The sequence below is a fragment of the Ruditapes philippinarum genome, unplaced genomic scaffold (assembly GCF_026571515.1).
Source record: "Ruditapes philippinarum isolate M1 unplaced genomic scaffold, ASM2657151v2 ctg22275_1_1_1_1, whole genome shotgun sequence".
Lineage (NCBI taxonomy): Eukaryota > Metazoa > Mollusca > Bivalvia > Venerida > Veneridae > Ruditapes > Ruditapes philippinarum.
Window position 1 is genome coordinate 2,869 of NW_026858972.1, and position 17,271 is coordinate 20,139.

The window sequence follows — 17,271 nt, forward strand, 5'->3', positions numbered from 1 at the left end:
GCACATATATTTCTTATCAATTTCGCCATTGTGAAATAGAATAAAACACATTTTAACTACATTGGATAAAATGAGCAATACTTTAAACATCTTTCAAAACGAAAAAAAATATTATTTTTCCGACAGACTAAATCTACGTGATTTGACGTGCACTATTGCGATACAAGTAAGTGTAATTGCTTTAAGGAACAATCAGTTTTTTCACAATCTCTCTGTGAAAGATCAACAATGAAAAACTAAATTGTAGAAAGAGAACGGTAGGCATGTTGCTTTGCATTTGCAACGGATTCTAAAATCTGCTTTAAACTGTAGTCTTTTTTTTTCGACTTGGAACTGGTGCCAGAATTGTCAATTGAAGAAAAATTTAAGATTTATGTCATTCATTATAAAAAATATGAACATATTTAGGTAGAGTTTTGCCTTCAATACTCCCGGTTGATGTAAACCTGAGTTTTTAATCATGACGTATACCAGATAACGCCAGAAAACGAAATCGCTTGCAACTGAAGCCCGCTCTAATACAAGCAAAGGTTATGCAAAGTGTTTGACAAAACGGCTTATAAACTGACGAAGATACAATATTCTGTGGAAAGCTTATATTTTTCCCCGTAGACTGGTGCATATCCCAAAGAAATGGGTACAGAAATAAAATATTTACGGCTATTTCCTTTTCCGAATCGAGCAACATTTGTCTTGGAAATGATGCCGAAAATGACGTCAATGTCACGTGGTATTGCCACACTGATTTAGTAGGTAATTACAAGAGATAAATTATTCATAACAATGTTCATGAAGTTGTTATTTTTCTCGGAGGATTCTTGGCGAGTTCAGTTTTTTTATTTGCTGTCATAGGCTTAGATAACATGGAAAGTAATTTACTTACGTGCGTCCAAGGCATTGTTGGATTTATTTTTATTTTCCTCGGGACTAATCATTGTTATTCAGAAGCAGATACTTTGGAAAGGGGACGTTCTACATCTACGTTTAAAATAGAAAAGGTATCTCATATTCCTCAAACCGATGCAACGGTGATTCTACATCATGAAAAGTCATTGGTATCATGCGTTTATCATTGCCAAAGTCTTAAACTGGCATCGGCTTACTTTAATGAGGATAACTCAACATGTTATTGTAGTACTGATGATGACGTCAATATAGATAACTATGAGAATGTGGACGCGGACATATCCCATGGAATAAGAACGGAAATGATGTCAATAACTTACATTCAAGTAAGAATTGTTTTTAAATCGTTGTTCCATGATTTTGTTAAATTAACAGCCTTAAGTGGAAGAGCGTCCACTTCGTTTGCTGGAGGTCGTGGGTTCGATCCCTGGTCGTGTCATACAAAAAACGTGGTACCAGTAGTTCCCTTGCATAGCGCTCAGCATTAAAAGGGAGAAACTGGCCTCTTCTCTGGCGATAAATTCTATCAGGAATGAGGTTTCGAGAGTTATTGATATTAGTTAAAAACTTGCTGTACAATCCACCTAAATCTAATTTGTATAAACATATATAATTTTGTATCAATTATTTGTCTTTTTTCTAAATATTTTGAAAAAAATGATCCCTCGGAAACAATTAAAAACAGCACGATTAGATGAAAATTGCAGACTCGGTTTGGTTGAGTCTGTACATGAGGGATAATGAAAAAGTGCAACATCCCTAACGCCCCTTAGCACCTGCTATGTTGTCAATTTTATCACGTTTTTAAAGAGAAAGTTTAAAAACAATCATCATTAATTTTATTATACCCCCAAAAACGAAGTTTGGGGGTATATAGGAGTCACCGGTGGTCGGTCGGTCGGTTGGTCGGTCGGTCGGTCGGTCGGTCCAGACGTCCGTTGCATTTTCCTTGTCCGGAGCATAACTTGAAAACTAATGGTTGGAATTCAATATAACTACATACAATGGTCAAGCACATTGAGAGGAAGTGCAGTGCACAAGAACCATAACTCTATCTTGACTAATTACAGAGTTATTGCCCTTTGTTACTTTTCCTTGTCCGGGGCATAACTTGAAAACTACTGGTTGGAATTCAAAACAACTTCATACAATTGTCAAACACAATAAGGGGAAGTGCAGTCCACAAGAACCATAACTCTATCTAAAGTAATTACAGAGTTATTGCCCTTTGTTGATTTCCATTGCTTTTTATTTGTCCATTGCATTTTCCTTGTCCGGAGCATAACTTGAAGACTAATGGTTGGAATTCAATATAACTACATACAATGGTCAAGCACATTGAGAGGAAGTGCAGTGCGTAAGAAACATAACTCTATCTTGACTAATTACAGAGTTATTGCCCTTTGTTACTTTTCCTTGTCCGTGGCATAACTTGAAAACTACTGGTTGGAATTCAAAACAACTTCATACAATTGTCAAACACAATAAGGGGAAGTGCAGTGCACAAGAACCATAACTCTATCTAAAGTAATTACAGAGTTATTGCCCTTTGTTGCTTTTCAATTGCCTTCTTTTTTTTGTCCGGAGCATAACTTGAAGACTAATGGTTGGAATTCAATATAACTACATACATTGGTCAAGCACATTGCGAGGAAGTGCAGTGCATAAGAACCATAACTCTATCTAAAGTAATTACAGAGTTATTGCCCTTTATTACTTTTCCATTGCTTTCTTTTGTCCGGACCATAACTTGAAGACTAATTGTTGGAATTCATTATAACTTCATACAATGGTCCAGCACACTGAGAGGAAGTGCAGTGCATAAGAAACCATAACTCCATTTTGACTTATTACAGAGTTACTTGCCCTTTGTTTCTTTTCCTTGTCCAGAGCATGACTTTAAAACTACTGGTTGGAATTCAAAAAAACAACTTCATACAATGGTCAAGCACAATAAGGGGAAGTGCAGTGCACAAGAACCATAACTCCATCTTGACTAATTACAGAGTTATTGCCCTTTGTTACTTTTCCATTGCTTTCTTTTTTCCGGACCATAACTTGAAGACTTATTGTTGGAATTCATTATAACTTCATACAATGGTCAAGCACATTGAGAGGAAGTGCAGTGCATAAGAACGATAACTCCATCTTGACTAATTACAGAGTTACTGCCCTTTGTTACTTTTCCTTGTCCAGAGCATGACTTGAAAACTACTGGTTGGAATTCAAAACAACTTCACAGGCTGTCAACCAATTCCTATATTCCTATAAAACTCCTATATTTTGGGTTGGAATCCTATATTTTAAAAAGCCTCCTATTTTTCCTATATTCTCCTATATTTTGAATATTTTTCCTATATTTTTTTAAAAATATATTGCCGAGGAATTCAAAGAGATTTAAATTTTGGTACTGCTTTTGGCCTTTTGTATTTTACAGGTAAGAGAATGTGTATGCCTGCATCAGCATCACATTACTATGCTCAAGGCTGCTGTGCTCCACATAGCAATCTGCTTGGTCACCATGAAAAGCAGTGCATCAGTATGTCAACTTTATTTCAGGTGACCATTCAGATAATGGTCATGCATTGCTGTAACTTTCTGCCAGGATGCTGATGCTGTGGTTTAAAGCTAATGCAGGCTGTCCGCTGTGTCCCTAAAATTCTTAAAAAAATCCAAATTTTTTCAGTTTGGCAAAAATTTCTAAAAAAGTGAAAAAATCAAAGGGAGTTCCTAAAGATGCCCTATTTTTTCACTGAAAATCCTCATTATTTTATCTTTTGTTATAAACATACTTATAACTTGTAACCCTGTCAAAATAATCACGGACATAACTAAGTCAACCATGTTTTGAACATGGACAAAAATGATTTGGCCATGATTTGCCAACTCAAAATTGATGACATTGATCTGGTTTCGTTTTAACTAAAAGTTATTTTGACTATGTCAGAAACATTGCTATTTCATAATCAAAGCAGTTGTTGATAATCATGTTGACAGCAAAAATACTACCATATCATGGTCCTGAAACTCAAATCATAACCATAAGAGTCCACTTATTCTGAAATATTTTGACACTTTTTTGCCAACTCCAGATATCTTGAATTTTATGTTTGTTCATTTTATCAAAATTTCTGAAGTGGTCCATTTATATCATATCATATTTAAAAATGATCATTATGAAGCTGTTGTAACACAATCTTAATTAAAAACATGTATAAATAGTTGTCAAAAATTAACGTACAATTTGTTTACTCACAACTCTTTTATATAAATCTGCATAATATCAAAACAACATTGTAAAGTACTGAATGGGTTAACATAGACTTTGAACAATTAATTCTTTCCCTCATACTTATTTATCCTTTTCGATGTCTTTGTAGGAGAAATTGCTTAATTTGCCACAAAGTTTTCAATTTCATTCAATTCTTGTTCTTTCATTCATCTGGTACAATTGTACAATTTAGGAAAATGCTGACTCATATAATTAATCACACTCAAAAATAATTTGGCAGTTCAGTGATATAAAGCTCATTTCCAATTACAATGTACACACATTTTGCAATTATGTGATCGAGATAAACTGCAATTGAATGGTCTGTGTGATGAACTTTTTTGATGTGCAATTCTTTGTGTTGATTATAGATGCTTCCCATTTATTCAAATGACTGTACTTAGGCAAATGCCTTTTTACTTCCTACTTGTACAAAAAATTTCATTTGTCCATATTCAAAAGCTGCATTGTGCAAGCATTTTACTGTATAAGAATTCCTTTTAGACACTTGTGGTTATAACATTCCCAAAACATAGGTAAAACATGTTCTTTTTGACATTTAAAAAAATTTGGTTTGAACATGATTAGACTAAGACCATTTCCACAGGGGAGGCAGTTGACCAGTGAGTCCACACTGGTAGCACCTTTGCTCTAACTAAACTAGAGCATTATTTGTGAGTTACTTTTGTGTCAAAAATGCAAAGATTAGCCCTCATCATGGTCCTTTGGGACCTTAGTTTATTTAGTTATAAAATTGCAAATTTTAGCCCTAAAATTTTGATAACGTACCCTAACATTCCTTATTTCAGCCCTAAAATTTCTGAAATATTACCCTAAAATTCACCCTAATTTTATGTCGGAAGGTTCTGGACAACATACTAATGGTGTCCTTCACTTATACGGTAGACATTTTATTGTAGAAACAGCATGTGTAAAAGTAAGAATAATTTACATTTATGTAAGCATTGGTAAGTTAAACAATTTAAGTTGAAAACTCCTATTTTTTGCCTCTAAATGGTCCAAAAACTCCTATATTTCCTGCAAAAATATTCCTATATTCCTCCTTTATTTTGGATAAGACCTGGTTGACAGCCTGACTTCATACAATGGTCAAGCACAATAAGGGGAAGTGCAGTGCACAAGAACCATAACTCCATCTTGACTAATTACAGAGTTATTGCCCTTTGTTACTTTTCCTTGTCCAGAGCATAACTTGAAAACTACTGTTTGGAATTCAGTACAACTTCATACAGTTGTCAAGGACATTCAAAGGAAGTGCAGTGCACAAGAGCCATAACTCCATTTTGACAAAATACAGAGTTACTGCCCTTTGATACATTTCCTTGTCCGGAGCATAACTTAAAACGTACTGGTTGGAATTCAAAACAACTTCATACAATGGTCAAGCACAATAAGAGGAAGTGCAGTGCACAAGAACTATAACTCTATCTTCAGTATTTATAGAGTTATTGCCCTGTGTTCTTTTTCTTTGTCCTTCTGGATTTATTACAGAGTAATTCAATTAAACTTCATCAATGGCCAACCACATTGAAAGGAAATGCAACATACATGAACCACAATTATCTTTTATTGCCCACAACCATAACTCTATGTTTCAATTCTTTTACAAGGTATTCTGTTACTAGTAACATCCTCATTTCCGAAGCAGACTTGTGGGGGTATTAATCACATTTAGTGATAGTTCTAGTTTTTTCTAAACTTGCTACCTGAAAAGGTTGTAGTTGTAAATTTTATTTGTAACTACGTTTTTAAGAGAGTGTTTAAAAAACAATCATCATTTATCATCATTTATTTAAAAATAGAAATAACGTAATAGTCTTTGACACCTGTTTTAAGGACTCAGTCAGTTTGGAAGACAACATGAAGAGGTCAATTTTTCTGACACCTAACAAATCCATATTTTACATACCTTGCTTTATCATTTGTATTGTACATTTTAGATAATTATCACATTGTGTCTTTAATTCAACCATCATCTTAAAGCACACCTTCAGATTCAATCTAATTTTCATGAAAATTTTGAAAACTATTAAAAAGTAAAATATTGTTAAGTGAACAAAGAAAATAATTTAAATATTGCAAACGACATTAACAACCAATGCCAATTTAAAAAAATAGAGCAAACATAGCCCTAATTGGGTTAATAACTGGTTTTCTTAAAATAATTTGGATTATCTGGAGGCATGCAGCTTTTAAGTGCATGGCAAGTTGTTATCGTTTGTTTATAATTGGCACTTTATATCTAAACAACTTATCTGTCACTTTTCTTAGACTTATCGTAAAAAATATCTTGGTACAGCAAATAGATTCTTTTATTTATGTTAACAAGTAACGATTTCTTAATGGCCTTTGACTAACATTTAGACTTATGTGGCACTTTATTTTGAAAATTAAAAATAATAAAACACACACACGCGCGCGCGCGCGCACGCACGCAAGCAGGCTCGCTCGCTCGCTCGCTCGCACACAAATTGTTATCTGGGGTGGTACAATGGAATTTAAATGGACTAGTATGATTTCATTTCGCCGTTATGCATATTGAAAGTTACATTATCTACGAATGGAGGGTCTTTCAAATTTTTTTTTAACTCGACAACATCTTCATGTTTACAGATAGAGTTCTGCTAGGTGCCGTGGATTCAATTTGCCAACAGGCTGAAACAAATCAATCCTATAACACTATTGCCGTTTTGGGATGTTTTTTAACTTTTATTTTTTATCTATTTTAAATTGTATAAAGCGACGAAATGGGTGTACTATGAATGACGATATGGGCGTAGTAAAAGTGACGATAACATTGATAATGGCGTATTACAAATGACGATGTCGGTGTAGTATAAGTGACGATATGAGTGTAGTATAAATGACAATATGGGCGTTGTATATGTTTAAGTTCTCTTTTTTATCTATTTAAATTGTAAAAAAGCGACGATATGGGTGTAATATAAATGACGATGTCGGCGTACTAGTATAAGTGACGATATAGGCGTATTATAAGTGACAATAAGGGCGTAGTATGAGTGACAATATTGGCGTAGTTTATGTGACGATATGGGTGTTGTATACGTGATGATATGGGCGTTGTATAAGTGACGATATAGGCGTTGTATAAGTGACGATATTGGCGTAGTTTAAGGGACGATATGGGCGTTGTAAACGTGACGGTATGGGCGTATAATAAGTGACGATATGGGCGTTGTAAATGTGACGATATGGGTGTTGTATAAGTGAAGATATAGGCGTAGTATACGTGACGATATGGGCGTAGTATAACTGACAATAATGGCGTTATATACGTGACGATATGGGCGTTGTATAATTGACGATATTGGAGTAGTATAACTGCCGATATTGTCGTGATATAAGTGCCGATATTGGCGTAGTATAAGTGACGATATTGATAAGATATAAGTGACGACATTGGTGTATTAAAGTTATTATATGGGGGTAATTCTGATTATTACATGCATGACATGAGTGGTTTACTTTGTCTCTTTGTAAGAGCATAGCCCAAATCTTATCACTAATGGTTTAACATTTATCAATTTAATTTAATATCAACAATGTATTTGTAATGTGCTAAAATATCAAACAGAGCGATTTGCATAATTTCCACAAACATTTTATTTTACTTAAAGTCATGCTATTAACAATTAAAATTTAATGGTGTTTTGTAGAAAAATAAAAGTCCTCAAATGTATAATGTTTGTTTTACAGGAAGGCAGTCAAAGAGTAAAAAGAAAACATAAATACCCAGAGCCCTTTGATTGTCTTGCTCTTTATCAACAAGACTATACCGAAGACGGTGTTTATGTGATTCAACCAACCGGAAGTACTGCCACTGATGTGTGGTGTGATATGACCAATGGTGGATGGACGGTTATACAACGCCGGCAAGACGGATCTGAAGATTTCTACAGAAATTGGGAGGAATACAAACAAGGATTTGGGAACAGGAGTGGCGAGTATTGGCTTGGGCTTGAAACTATTTATCATTTGACACGTAACGACAGTTCCCTGTACGTTTACATGGAAACATTTCCAAATGACAAAAAGAATCCATTTTCTGCTTTTGCTGAGTATACTACCTTCAACATTACTGACGAGAGTGATAATTACCGATTGGCGATTGGGGGATATAACGGGTCGTGCGGTGATTCCATGTTGTATCATTACAATTGTCAATTTTCAACAAAAGACAATGATTATGATAGTTATGGTGGCAATTGTGCAGTGGCATTCAGTGGAGGTTGGTGGTACAAAGAATGTCATAACGTTAATCTTAATGGATTTTACCTATACGGAGCAAACCCTGAATTTGGTCGGGGTGTTGTTTGGTACGGCTGCTGGGTCATTATTACTCTCTCAAGAAATCTGTAATGAAGATCAGAAGAAACTAATTAACAGTTTTATCTATTTTATGAAAATTCAACTCTTTTACTTACTTTATTTGAATATTGTATATCTTATTACACATGAGCTGACATCTATCATAATATGTTTGGCAAAATATCAACCTCGCTATGGATTCAAATAAAACTTAACTCATACAACTACGTGAACAGTGCTTTTGTAATGTTTTATTATATCTTATAATGTAATTATTTATAAAAGATTTGAAGACAATAATGAAAGACAGTAAAATGGAAAATACTAAAAATAAAAAACGTAATAGTGCAATGCAAATGCTTAGGATATAATGCACCGCGTTGAATCCAAGCTTATGTATACATGTCTTAATAAGGTAATTCATAATCGAATACATTTTCGTTTTAAACACCGTCCAATGGCAGTCTTCCCGAGCAAGCCGGGTAGGTGCATTTTGTACAAAGGGTTTGAAACGCATTTAAATCTTACCTCAGTGTAAATTAAATTAAAAAACATTATTAACCATTGTGACAAATTATCATTTCTAACGAATTAGTTAAAAATACCATTATGTTATCACGAATGGTGAGCTGTTACATAGCATAAAACAAAAAAAATATTTGAATGTTATAAAACATTCTAACGCTCCTCGTGATTTTGTTTTTATACACAAAGAAGTAAAAAACGGTGTTTAATTGCCAATTAACTCGGGTCAGGAGCTACATGTATATTTTTATACACAAAGAAGTAAAAAAAAACGGTGTTTAATTGCCAATAAACACGGGTTAGGGACTACATATTATTCGGCTGTTATTTTTTCTTCCTCTATATTTAGTTAATAATTTATAGTTAACAATATTTGCGGCATTTTTCTTGATTTTTTCCGTTTTCCGATGTTTTTTCTTATACATTGTAATGCTAAAATAATATCTTACAAATTCTACCCCAACATGTTTGATCCAAAGGCGTGATGAATGACGTCATTTTAAACTGACAATAATGATTAATCGAGCACTGATGTATACACAATACAATCCAGTTTGAATTGTTGAAAACTTGATAGTTCAATAACTACTATATCCTTGCAACAGTAAGGTGCAAAATCGAGCAGCGTTATACGAAAATCACCGGAAGTAATCAACGCTTGTAAAATGCGAACAAAATTTTAACAGTCACTAATCATTAGTCAGACCGATACTGTTTTTTCTTAAATGAAAGTTTAATATATGAGTAAACAATGAATGTTTGGAATGTGAGAAAAAAATCAATGAATATTTTGAATATTATAAGACAACGATGAATGTTTTCAATATTAAAAGAGAAACAATAGTGATCTTCCTTATTTTTCAGTCGTTGTTATAAAAACATCAGCCTTTTAGAATTCTTTTGAATCACATTTTTATGTAGTCGTATAGCTGTGTTTCTATGAGATTTAAATGGGAAAGATATAACTAATTCCATATCAATCTTAAAAACCGTTGCGTTATGTTAATTTAATGTACAACTATATTCATACGTTATTTTCATCTAGACAATTGTAAAATCTGGGAAAAAATGAAGAACAGTACTAATTAAAGATCAAAAAAGAAGTAATTTAATACTAGCCTAACTATCCTTTGTGCTGACATAGGTTCTATTCTGGCGGCAAGTGAAGTAATAGTTTCCATTCTACATCTTATTGGATATCTAAAATATCAAGAGATCAAAAGCAGCAACATTGACAATAATGTTAAATTAACTTTTCTTGACAAAGGTTGAACTTAAATTTATGTTATGATATTTCAAAAGGTTTGATTAATGTTTATTTGGATCATAAAATGATAAAAGACAATTGTAAGCTATCAAACTGTTTAAATATGAGAAATGACTGTCCACATTTTATTGTTATATATACATTCTGAAGGATATATTTATAGAACTTACATAAGTAAAGTGTTATTGATTATCATGTTGATAAATATAACAATTACAAGCAAACTTAAGCAAAGTTTTAAAGTGTTTTATACTTTTACTTGTACACTAACAATTTAGAGCTAGACAGGAATTCCACATCAACCTCAGCCCCCAAACATGGAACAATCAAGAATTAAGGTCATGAAAATATCTGTAGCTGTTATACAACGCTAAATAAGTAATTAAAACATAATGGAAATTCGAGTGAATTGATATCACAATAAAAAACTGCACTATAAAAAACAAAATTATAATAATTATTATTTGAGTCATTATATATATACGTTTCTGAGCAAAGAATTCAATTTTTCGAAAGACATAGCCATAAAACAAATTTCATTATAGGTATTAACATCGCTTGCCTCTTATCGCAATGAGCTTGAAACCCGCCAGCGGGTGGTTTGAAATATTTTATGCTGAGAAGCTATCCAGGATCCATGCTGTTCGCTATCATTTTCTCTACTTGTTAAATGGTTTTAATGGACCGAACAGCATGATCCGTGATCAAACTGCCCGGTATGCGCAGCTGGTCTGGATCCGTCTCATGATGGTCGCAACCCATTATGTGGTTTTTGGTCGTGACGCGCCAATATAATGGGCTAACAGCCGAAAATATTAAGGCAATAAACAGACAGAAAGACAAACACCCAAACACACAACAAAAAATATATCGCAAAACGCGGGGAAACCAAAAAGCCCCCCAGAAAAATTTTGAGAGGGGGCTTTGGGCTCTCCCGTTTTTAAATTTTTTTTTCCCAAAGGGATTTTTTATTTAAAAGTATCATTTTCTAAAGTAAAACATGGTAAGAAAGAAAATAAAAACGAATAAAATCTGAAAAAACGCGGATCCCCGTAAACATTCCCCTTTACAACCCAAATTTCAATTTAAAATTTGCGTTTTCCGGGCTAAAACTGAAAGGGGTATGAGAAGTGCAAAAAATTTCCCTCATGACCCCTAAACCCGGCAAAGGGCTGCGATGAAGCAAAAAAAAACATGATAGATTTTTTAAAAAAGGGTTGTACCCGTTTTGGTTGGGTATTTGGATAGCAGACGCTTAATCGAAAATTGCCAATGTACAATTGCCGTTTAAATTTCAAAAAAATATATTAGAAAAAAATAAAATCCCAAATTTGGGAAAAAAACAAAAGTAAATGAAACCCTATTTTAAAAAAACTTCCCAAAAAAATTCTATTTTGGTTTTTTCAAAAAGCTAAAAGGGGAAATTAAAAACCCAAAAGAAAAAAAATTTTTAATAATTCAAGGGCACCCAAAAAAAAATTGAAATTTCTATGAAAACTGCATCTGGTTTTAAAACTTAAAAAACAAATTCGCCAAAGGGGATTTTAAAAAGATTGCATAGTTTTAACACGAAAATTTAAAAATTTTCCCGAAAATTTTCATAATCTTAAAAAAAACCCAAAAGGGGTTTTACTGATTGTCTATGAGAGTTTTCCCCGAAGGTTTCCCTTATCATAAAAAAGAAACCCAAAAAAACCTAAGTCGTATTGGGAAAGTTTTTTTCCATTGAAATAAAAGGGAAAATTATTTTTGGGAAAATCAAATAGAGATTTATTTTAAAATGTTTTTTTATGCATTTTTAAAAAGGGTTTAAATATTTCGTTAACTGATACGATAAATTTAACTAGGAAAAACTTAAAGCCCCACAAACACTAAACCCCCTTTTTTGTTTTTAGGGAAATTATTCGAAACCTTTTAAGAAACGTTTTAGCAAAGTCATTATTGTTGTGCTTGTTGGGATTTTTAGTTTTTAACTTTCGGGATTTTTTAGTTGGGTGGGGTTTCCAAATATTCCTACTTGAATAATGTTTAATCCCCCCTTAGGAAAAGGTTTCCCTGCTTTTTTTAAAATTTTTCTTTTTTTACGTCTTAAAACTGTGATTACGCAGGGGTTCAGAACCTCTGATCCCCTTTTTAAAAAACCCTTTTTTTAAGTTCCGCCCAAATTTTTTTTTCCCCCGGGTTTTGGGCAACCCCCCCTTTTTTACTTTGGGGGGCCCCTTTTTGCCCCTTTTCATGGAATGGCAAAGGAAAATTGGGTTAAAAATTGAAAGGCCATGATAACCGCCGTTTTGGAAACACAAACTGCGGATGTTTTTTAAAATTTTAAAAATTTTTCATTTTTTATTTTAAAAGGGTTAAAATTTTGCTTAAGCCGGTGCAGGGGCGTGACGGTAATTGCAAATTTTCCCGTACCGGGCCAGAACAGTCAAACAAACCGAGCCTGCAAAATTTTCAATTTTTCCGTGGGTTTGGGGTTTCCTTTAGGGGGTCTGTATTTATCTATTTTTTTGAAACAATTTCCTGTTATTTTGGCCGTGTGGGGGCTTTTAAAAATCCCCCCCTACATTTTAAACAATGTGTTAAAATTTTTTGATCCTTTAAAACGTTCACACGGGCCCTTTTTTTTTTGTCCCTTTTTGGTATTTTTAGTTTCAACTTTTTGGCATTTTTTAAGGTTGGGGGGGTTCCAAATTCCTACTTTAATAAAAGTTGAATCAACCCCTTAAAGGGTATTGCCTGCTTTTTAAAATTTGTCTTTTTCGTTTATCTGTGGGTAAACCCGGCTTTTAAAACCCCTGATCCCCTTTCAAAATTCCCCTTTTTAAATTTAATTCCCCCCAAATTTTTTTTCGTTTGGGGACACGCCTTTTATTACTTGGGAAACCATATGCCGCTTTCATGGAAGCCCCAACTGCACATTGAAGGTTCCCTATAACCGCAAGAACACATCAGCGGGTTTCAAAAAATTCTAAATTTTACCAGTTCATGTTAAATGTTGAATTCTGCTTAACCCGGGTGCTAGGGGGCGGGGACGGTAACTTGCATTTGACAGTACCTATAAACAGGCTCAATAAAACCCGGGCCTGCAAATTTTCAATTTCCCGGTTTTGGGCTTTCTTTAGGATTTGTATTATCTTTTTTAGAAGTTTAACTTATTCAAAATATTTTTACTTAGCTTTTTAAAATTTTAACCTAAAACAAGTGGAAGAAGGGGAGCGAAAGTAGGAGGAAAAGGGTTTATTATTGATATTTTTAAAAAGGTTTTTAGCAAGGGTTTTTTATAATAATTGCAAACAGACAAACAATGTTACTACTCGTCATGATGAGGTGCTTGCGACCTCCGTTTTTCATAATTTAGTACATGTCCCTAAAAAAGATAAAAAGTTCTCCCCTTAACCGGCATTATTGCACTTTTAAAAAAAATTTTTCCTTTACTTTTACGGGGATGGACAGACTGAATTTGATTTTAATATTATAGCTTGTTACGATGACAATCAAATGAAATGTTTCAGTTAGAGCTAAAATAATTATCTAGTAAGAAACCTTTTTGTTTCATCTTTTTGGTACATAAACATATCTCAAACTTTAAAGCAGTGTAAAAACTTAAGACCATGTTCATTGTGAAATTTTTGCAATATTTATCAGCATTTCATGATTTGTGAAAATATATACCTTACAAAATAGTCCCGGATAGCTTTAGTGTAAACGGTAGTACGACTTGAGACCACCATCAATTAACAGATATTGTTAAAAACAATATTGATTCTATTGGATTCGTAAACAACTGACGTCTCGTCCAATATAAGTTTGACAGCGGTGAAGTCGTCAAATAGAATTCAGTGTTGTCCTCAAAAATGTACAATAAACTCATAAATGTCATATTCACCTCACTCCAAAACAAACTGGTCTGAAAGCATGGCCTTAATAGCTTTAAAGCATCATATATTATTTATTTAGGGATTCTTATTTCTATATTTTTTCAGTCAGGGGCTGTTGGTACAAAGGAAATATATTTGACCCATGCCATACAGTAAATAACCAAATATCGAACTACCATATTTATTTAGGTGAGCGTATAAGGGTCTCTTGGTTTAGTGATTAATATATTCAATGTTATTTTGAAGTTATTCTAATTTAAAACCCACAAGGACAAGAGCCTAGATATTTTGCATTTAGCATCGTATTTTCGTATGTTTTTTTATAAATATTGTTCAAATTCTGTCCCTGGGGTCAAAATTTGCCAATACCAGGGTTGTCTTATTCTAAGTATAAGAAAGCTTTAAAATCTTCTTCTCTAAAACCGAAAGGCCAAGGGCTTTGATTTTTGCATCAAGGATCATGTTATGGTTGTTTATAAACATATTGTCAAATTATGTGCCTGTGGTCAAAATTTGCCAATACCAAGGTTGTTTTATTCTAAGTATAAAGACTGTATATGGATAGCTTTAAAAATTCTTCTCTGAAACCAAAAGGCCAAGGGCTTTAATATTTTGCATCAAGGATCATGTTATGGTTGTTTATAAACATGTTTTCAAATTATGTACCTGGGGTCAAAATTGGTCCATCCCAAGGGGTCTCGTATTTTAAAAAGACTTATATAAGGAACAGTTAAAATAATCTTCTCTAAAACCAAAGGGGCTAGAGATTTTATATTTTGCATGACGCATCCTCTTATGATTGTCTAAGAAAATTGTTTAAATCGCACTACCATATTCATTAAGGTAGGCGTATAAGGGTCTCTTGGTTTAGTGAATAATATATTTAATGTTATTTTGAAGTTATTCTAATTTATTTATAAATCTTTCTTTGTTTCAGTTAAAGCTAAAATAATTATCTAGTAAGAAACCTTTCTGTTTCATCTTTTTGTTACATAAACATATCTCAAACTTTAAAGCAGAATGAAAACTTAAGACCATGTTTATGGTGAAATTATTGAAATATTTATCAGCATTTCATGATTTGTGAAAATATATACCTTACAAAATAGTCCCGGATTGCATTAGTGTGAAAAAGGGTTATGTATGATCTTTTTTTTCCATGCTTTCATACCGCCGTATGAACACATCTGCGGATGCTTCAAAATTACACCATTTTCATACTTAAATGTTGAAAACTACTTGAGCTGGTGCTAGAGGGCGTGGACGGTAGTTTGTATTTGACAGTAATGTCAATTAACAGACTCAATCAAAGCGAGCCTTCAACACTTTCAGTTTTGCCGTTTTGGACACTCTTTAGGGATTCTTATTGTCTATATGTTTTTCAGTCAGGAGCTGTTGGTACAAAGGAAATATATTTGACCCATGCCATACAGTAAATAACCAAAGTTGATTTCTTTTTAATCAACATATATTTTAGGAACGATTATGCTGATGAAAATAAAATTGTAAAGGTTTAAACTTGGTGAGAATATACGAGGATTGATCTAAAAGTTATTGACACGATGTACTTCCAGTAGTCAGAAAAACCCAATTCATGGTCTTACTTTTCAATATAATCGCCCTCTACACCAATGCACTTTGTCCATCTGTGCTCCAACTTGTTAAACCCTTCAAAAAATAAAACTCTCTATTTTGGTCATCAAAGAACTCATTGACCGCCTCCATGACTCCTTCATTGCTTCCATAACGTCTACCACGAAGCTTGGTTTTCAGTTTCAGACAGTTAGAAGTCAGACGGGGCCAGTCCGGAGAATACTGGGAATCGGGAAGAGTTTCAAATATGATAAACAAGATCAAAGCCCCAGTGAGTTGCAGCAGTAATCGCAACTTGGGATGTGTGAGCTGGCGCATTGTCGTGCAGGAGGAGTAGAACGCCTTGAGTCAGTTTACCCCTCATTTTACGCACGATTTCTTGACACAGACGTCTCAATTCGTCTGCAAAGTATGTACCATGTATGGTACGACCTTGCTCAATATAGTCAATCATGATTATCTCCTGACCATCCCAAAAACTGAATCCATCATCTGCCCTGCTGATGGCATCCTCTTGAATTTCTTTGAAGGAGGTGAGCCAGCTTCCACCGAATGCTCTGTTTTTGTTGTTGCCGTTGTTTGTGTTGTTGTTTTTTTGGATTCTGGATCGAAGTGATGGACCCATGTTTCATCCTGAGTTACTATCAGGTTCATCGTCGTAGCGAGACAAAAGATATCTTGAAACATCAAGCCTGGTCCGTTTCTGGTCTTCAATCAACTGTCTGGGGACCCATCTAGCGGAAACCTTTGACAAGCCATAGACATCAATCAGAATTGCCTGAACTGAACAAAAGCTTATACCCACTTGTCTAGAAATGCTTCGCAGGTCTCGCCTTCCTTCTGGTGAACATGTCCAGATATTGCAAAGCTTCGACAGTTTCATCGTTGGTGGCCGCCCAGGCCGCTCATCATATCCAATGCTCTCCCTGCCACTCTTAAATTCAGCAGCCCATTTTTTCAAATGCTATAGGAAGGGGACTCCTTCCCAAATGTTTCCTTGAAGTCTTAATAGATTTCCTTGGGAGACATCCCTTTTTTACAAACTGAGGTACTTAATTCAAGTTTCTCCATTTGGTCTAAATGACATATCCCTCTACTGATCAAAGTGTGTTTTATGTTACTAATTAATCTGTGTAAAACCGCGTGTCAGTAATCTTCAATAAGATATCGGTATCGACGTATCGTGTGTAAATGTCAGTGTAGTTGCTAGAAGTATATCGGGCTGAGAACATTTCGTCCATACCTCGTACATGAAATAGTTGTTGATGTACTGCCCCTGATTAGAAACCTTCCATTCAGACCACATGAATATAAGTGCTTACAAGCTAGCTCATAGTCAGTGAGACGTTTTGTGTTTAAAGTAATTAAACAAGGGTGCCATAGTCACAAAATACGCCCGTTTACGAAAGATTTAGATGGAGATGGGGGCATTATGGATAAGTGTTATCTAGCAAGCAAGTTTTTATCCTTGGCACTGT

At 34.1% G+C, this 17,271-nt stretch overlaps 1 protein-coding gene across 1 annotated transcript; it reads left to right on the plus strand.

Annotated features, from left to right (window-relative positions):
• Positions 1-774: 774 nt before the first annotated feature.
• LOC132754812 (microfibril-associated glycoprotein 4-like) lies at positions 775-8,578 on the plus strand. Its single transcript, XM_060745526.1, has 2 exons — positions 775-1,232; positions 7,916-8,578. Exons 1-2 carry the CDS (start codon positions 864-866, stop codon positions 8,576-8,578), a joined length of 1,032 nt encoding a protein of 343 aa, XP_060601509.1. The 5' UTR covers positions 775-863.
• The last annotated feature ends 8,693 nt before the right edge of the window (positions 8,579-17,271 follow it).

Coding starts and splice junctions, on each gene's coding strand:
- LOC132754812 (XM_060745526.1), top strand. CDS start 864: ATGGAAAGTAATTTACTTACGTGCGTCCAAGGCATTGTTGGATTTATT. Junction 1,233..7,915: donor TGTCAATAACTTACATTCAA/GTAAGAATTGTT, acceptor TTTGTTTTACAG/GAAGGCAGTCAAAGAGTAAA.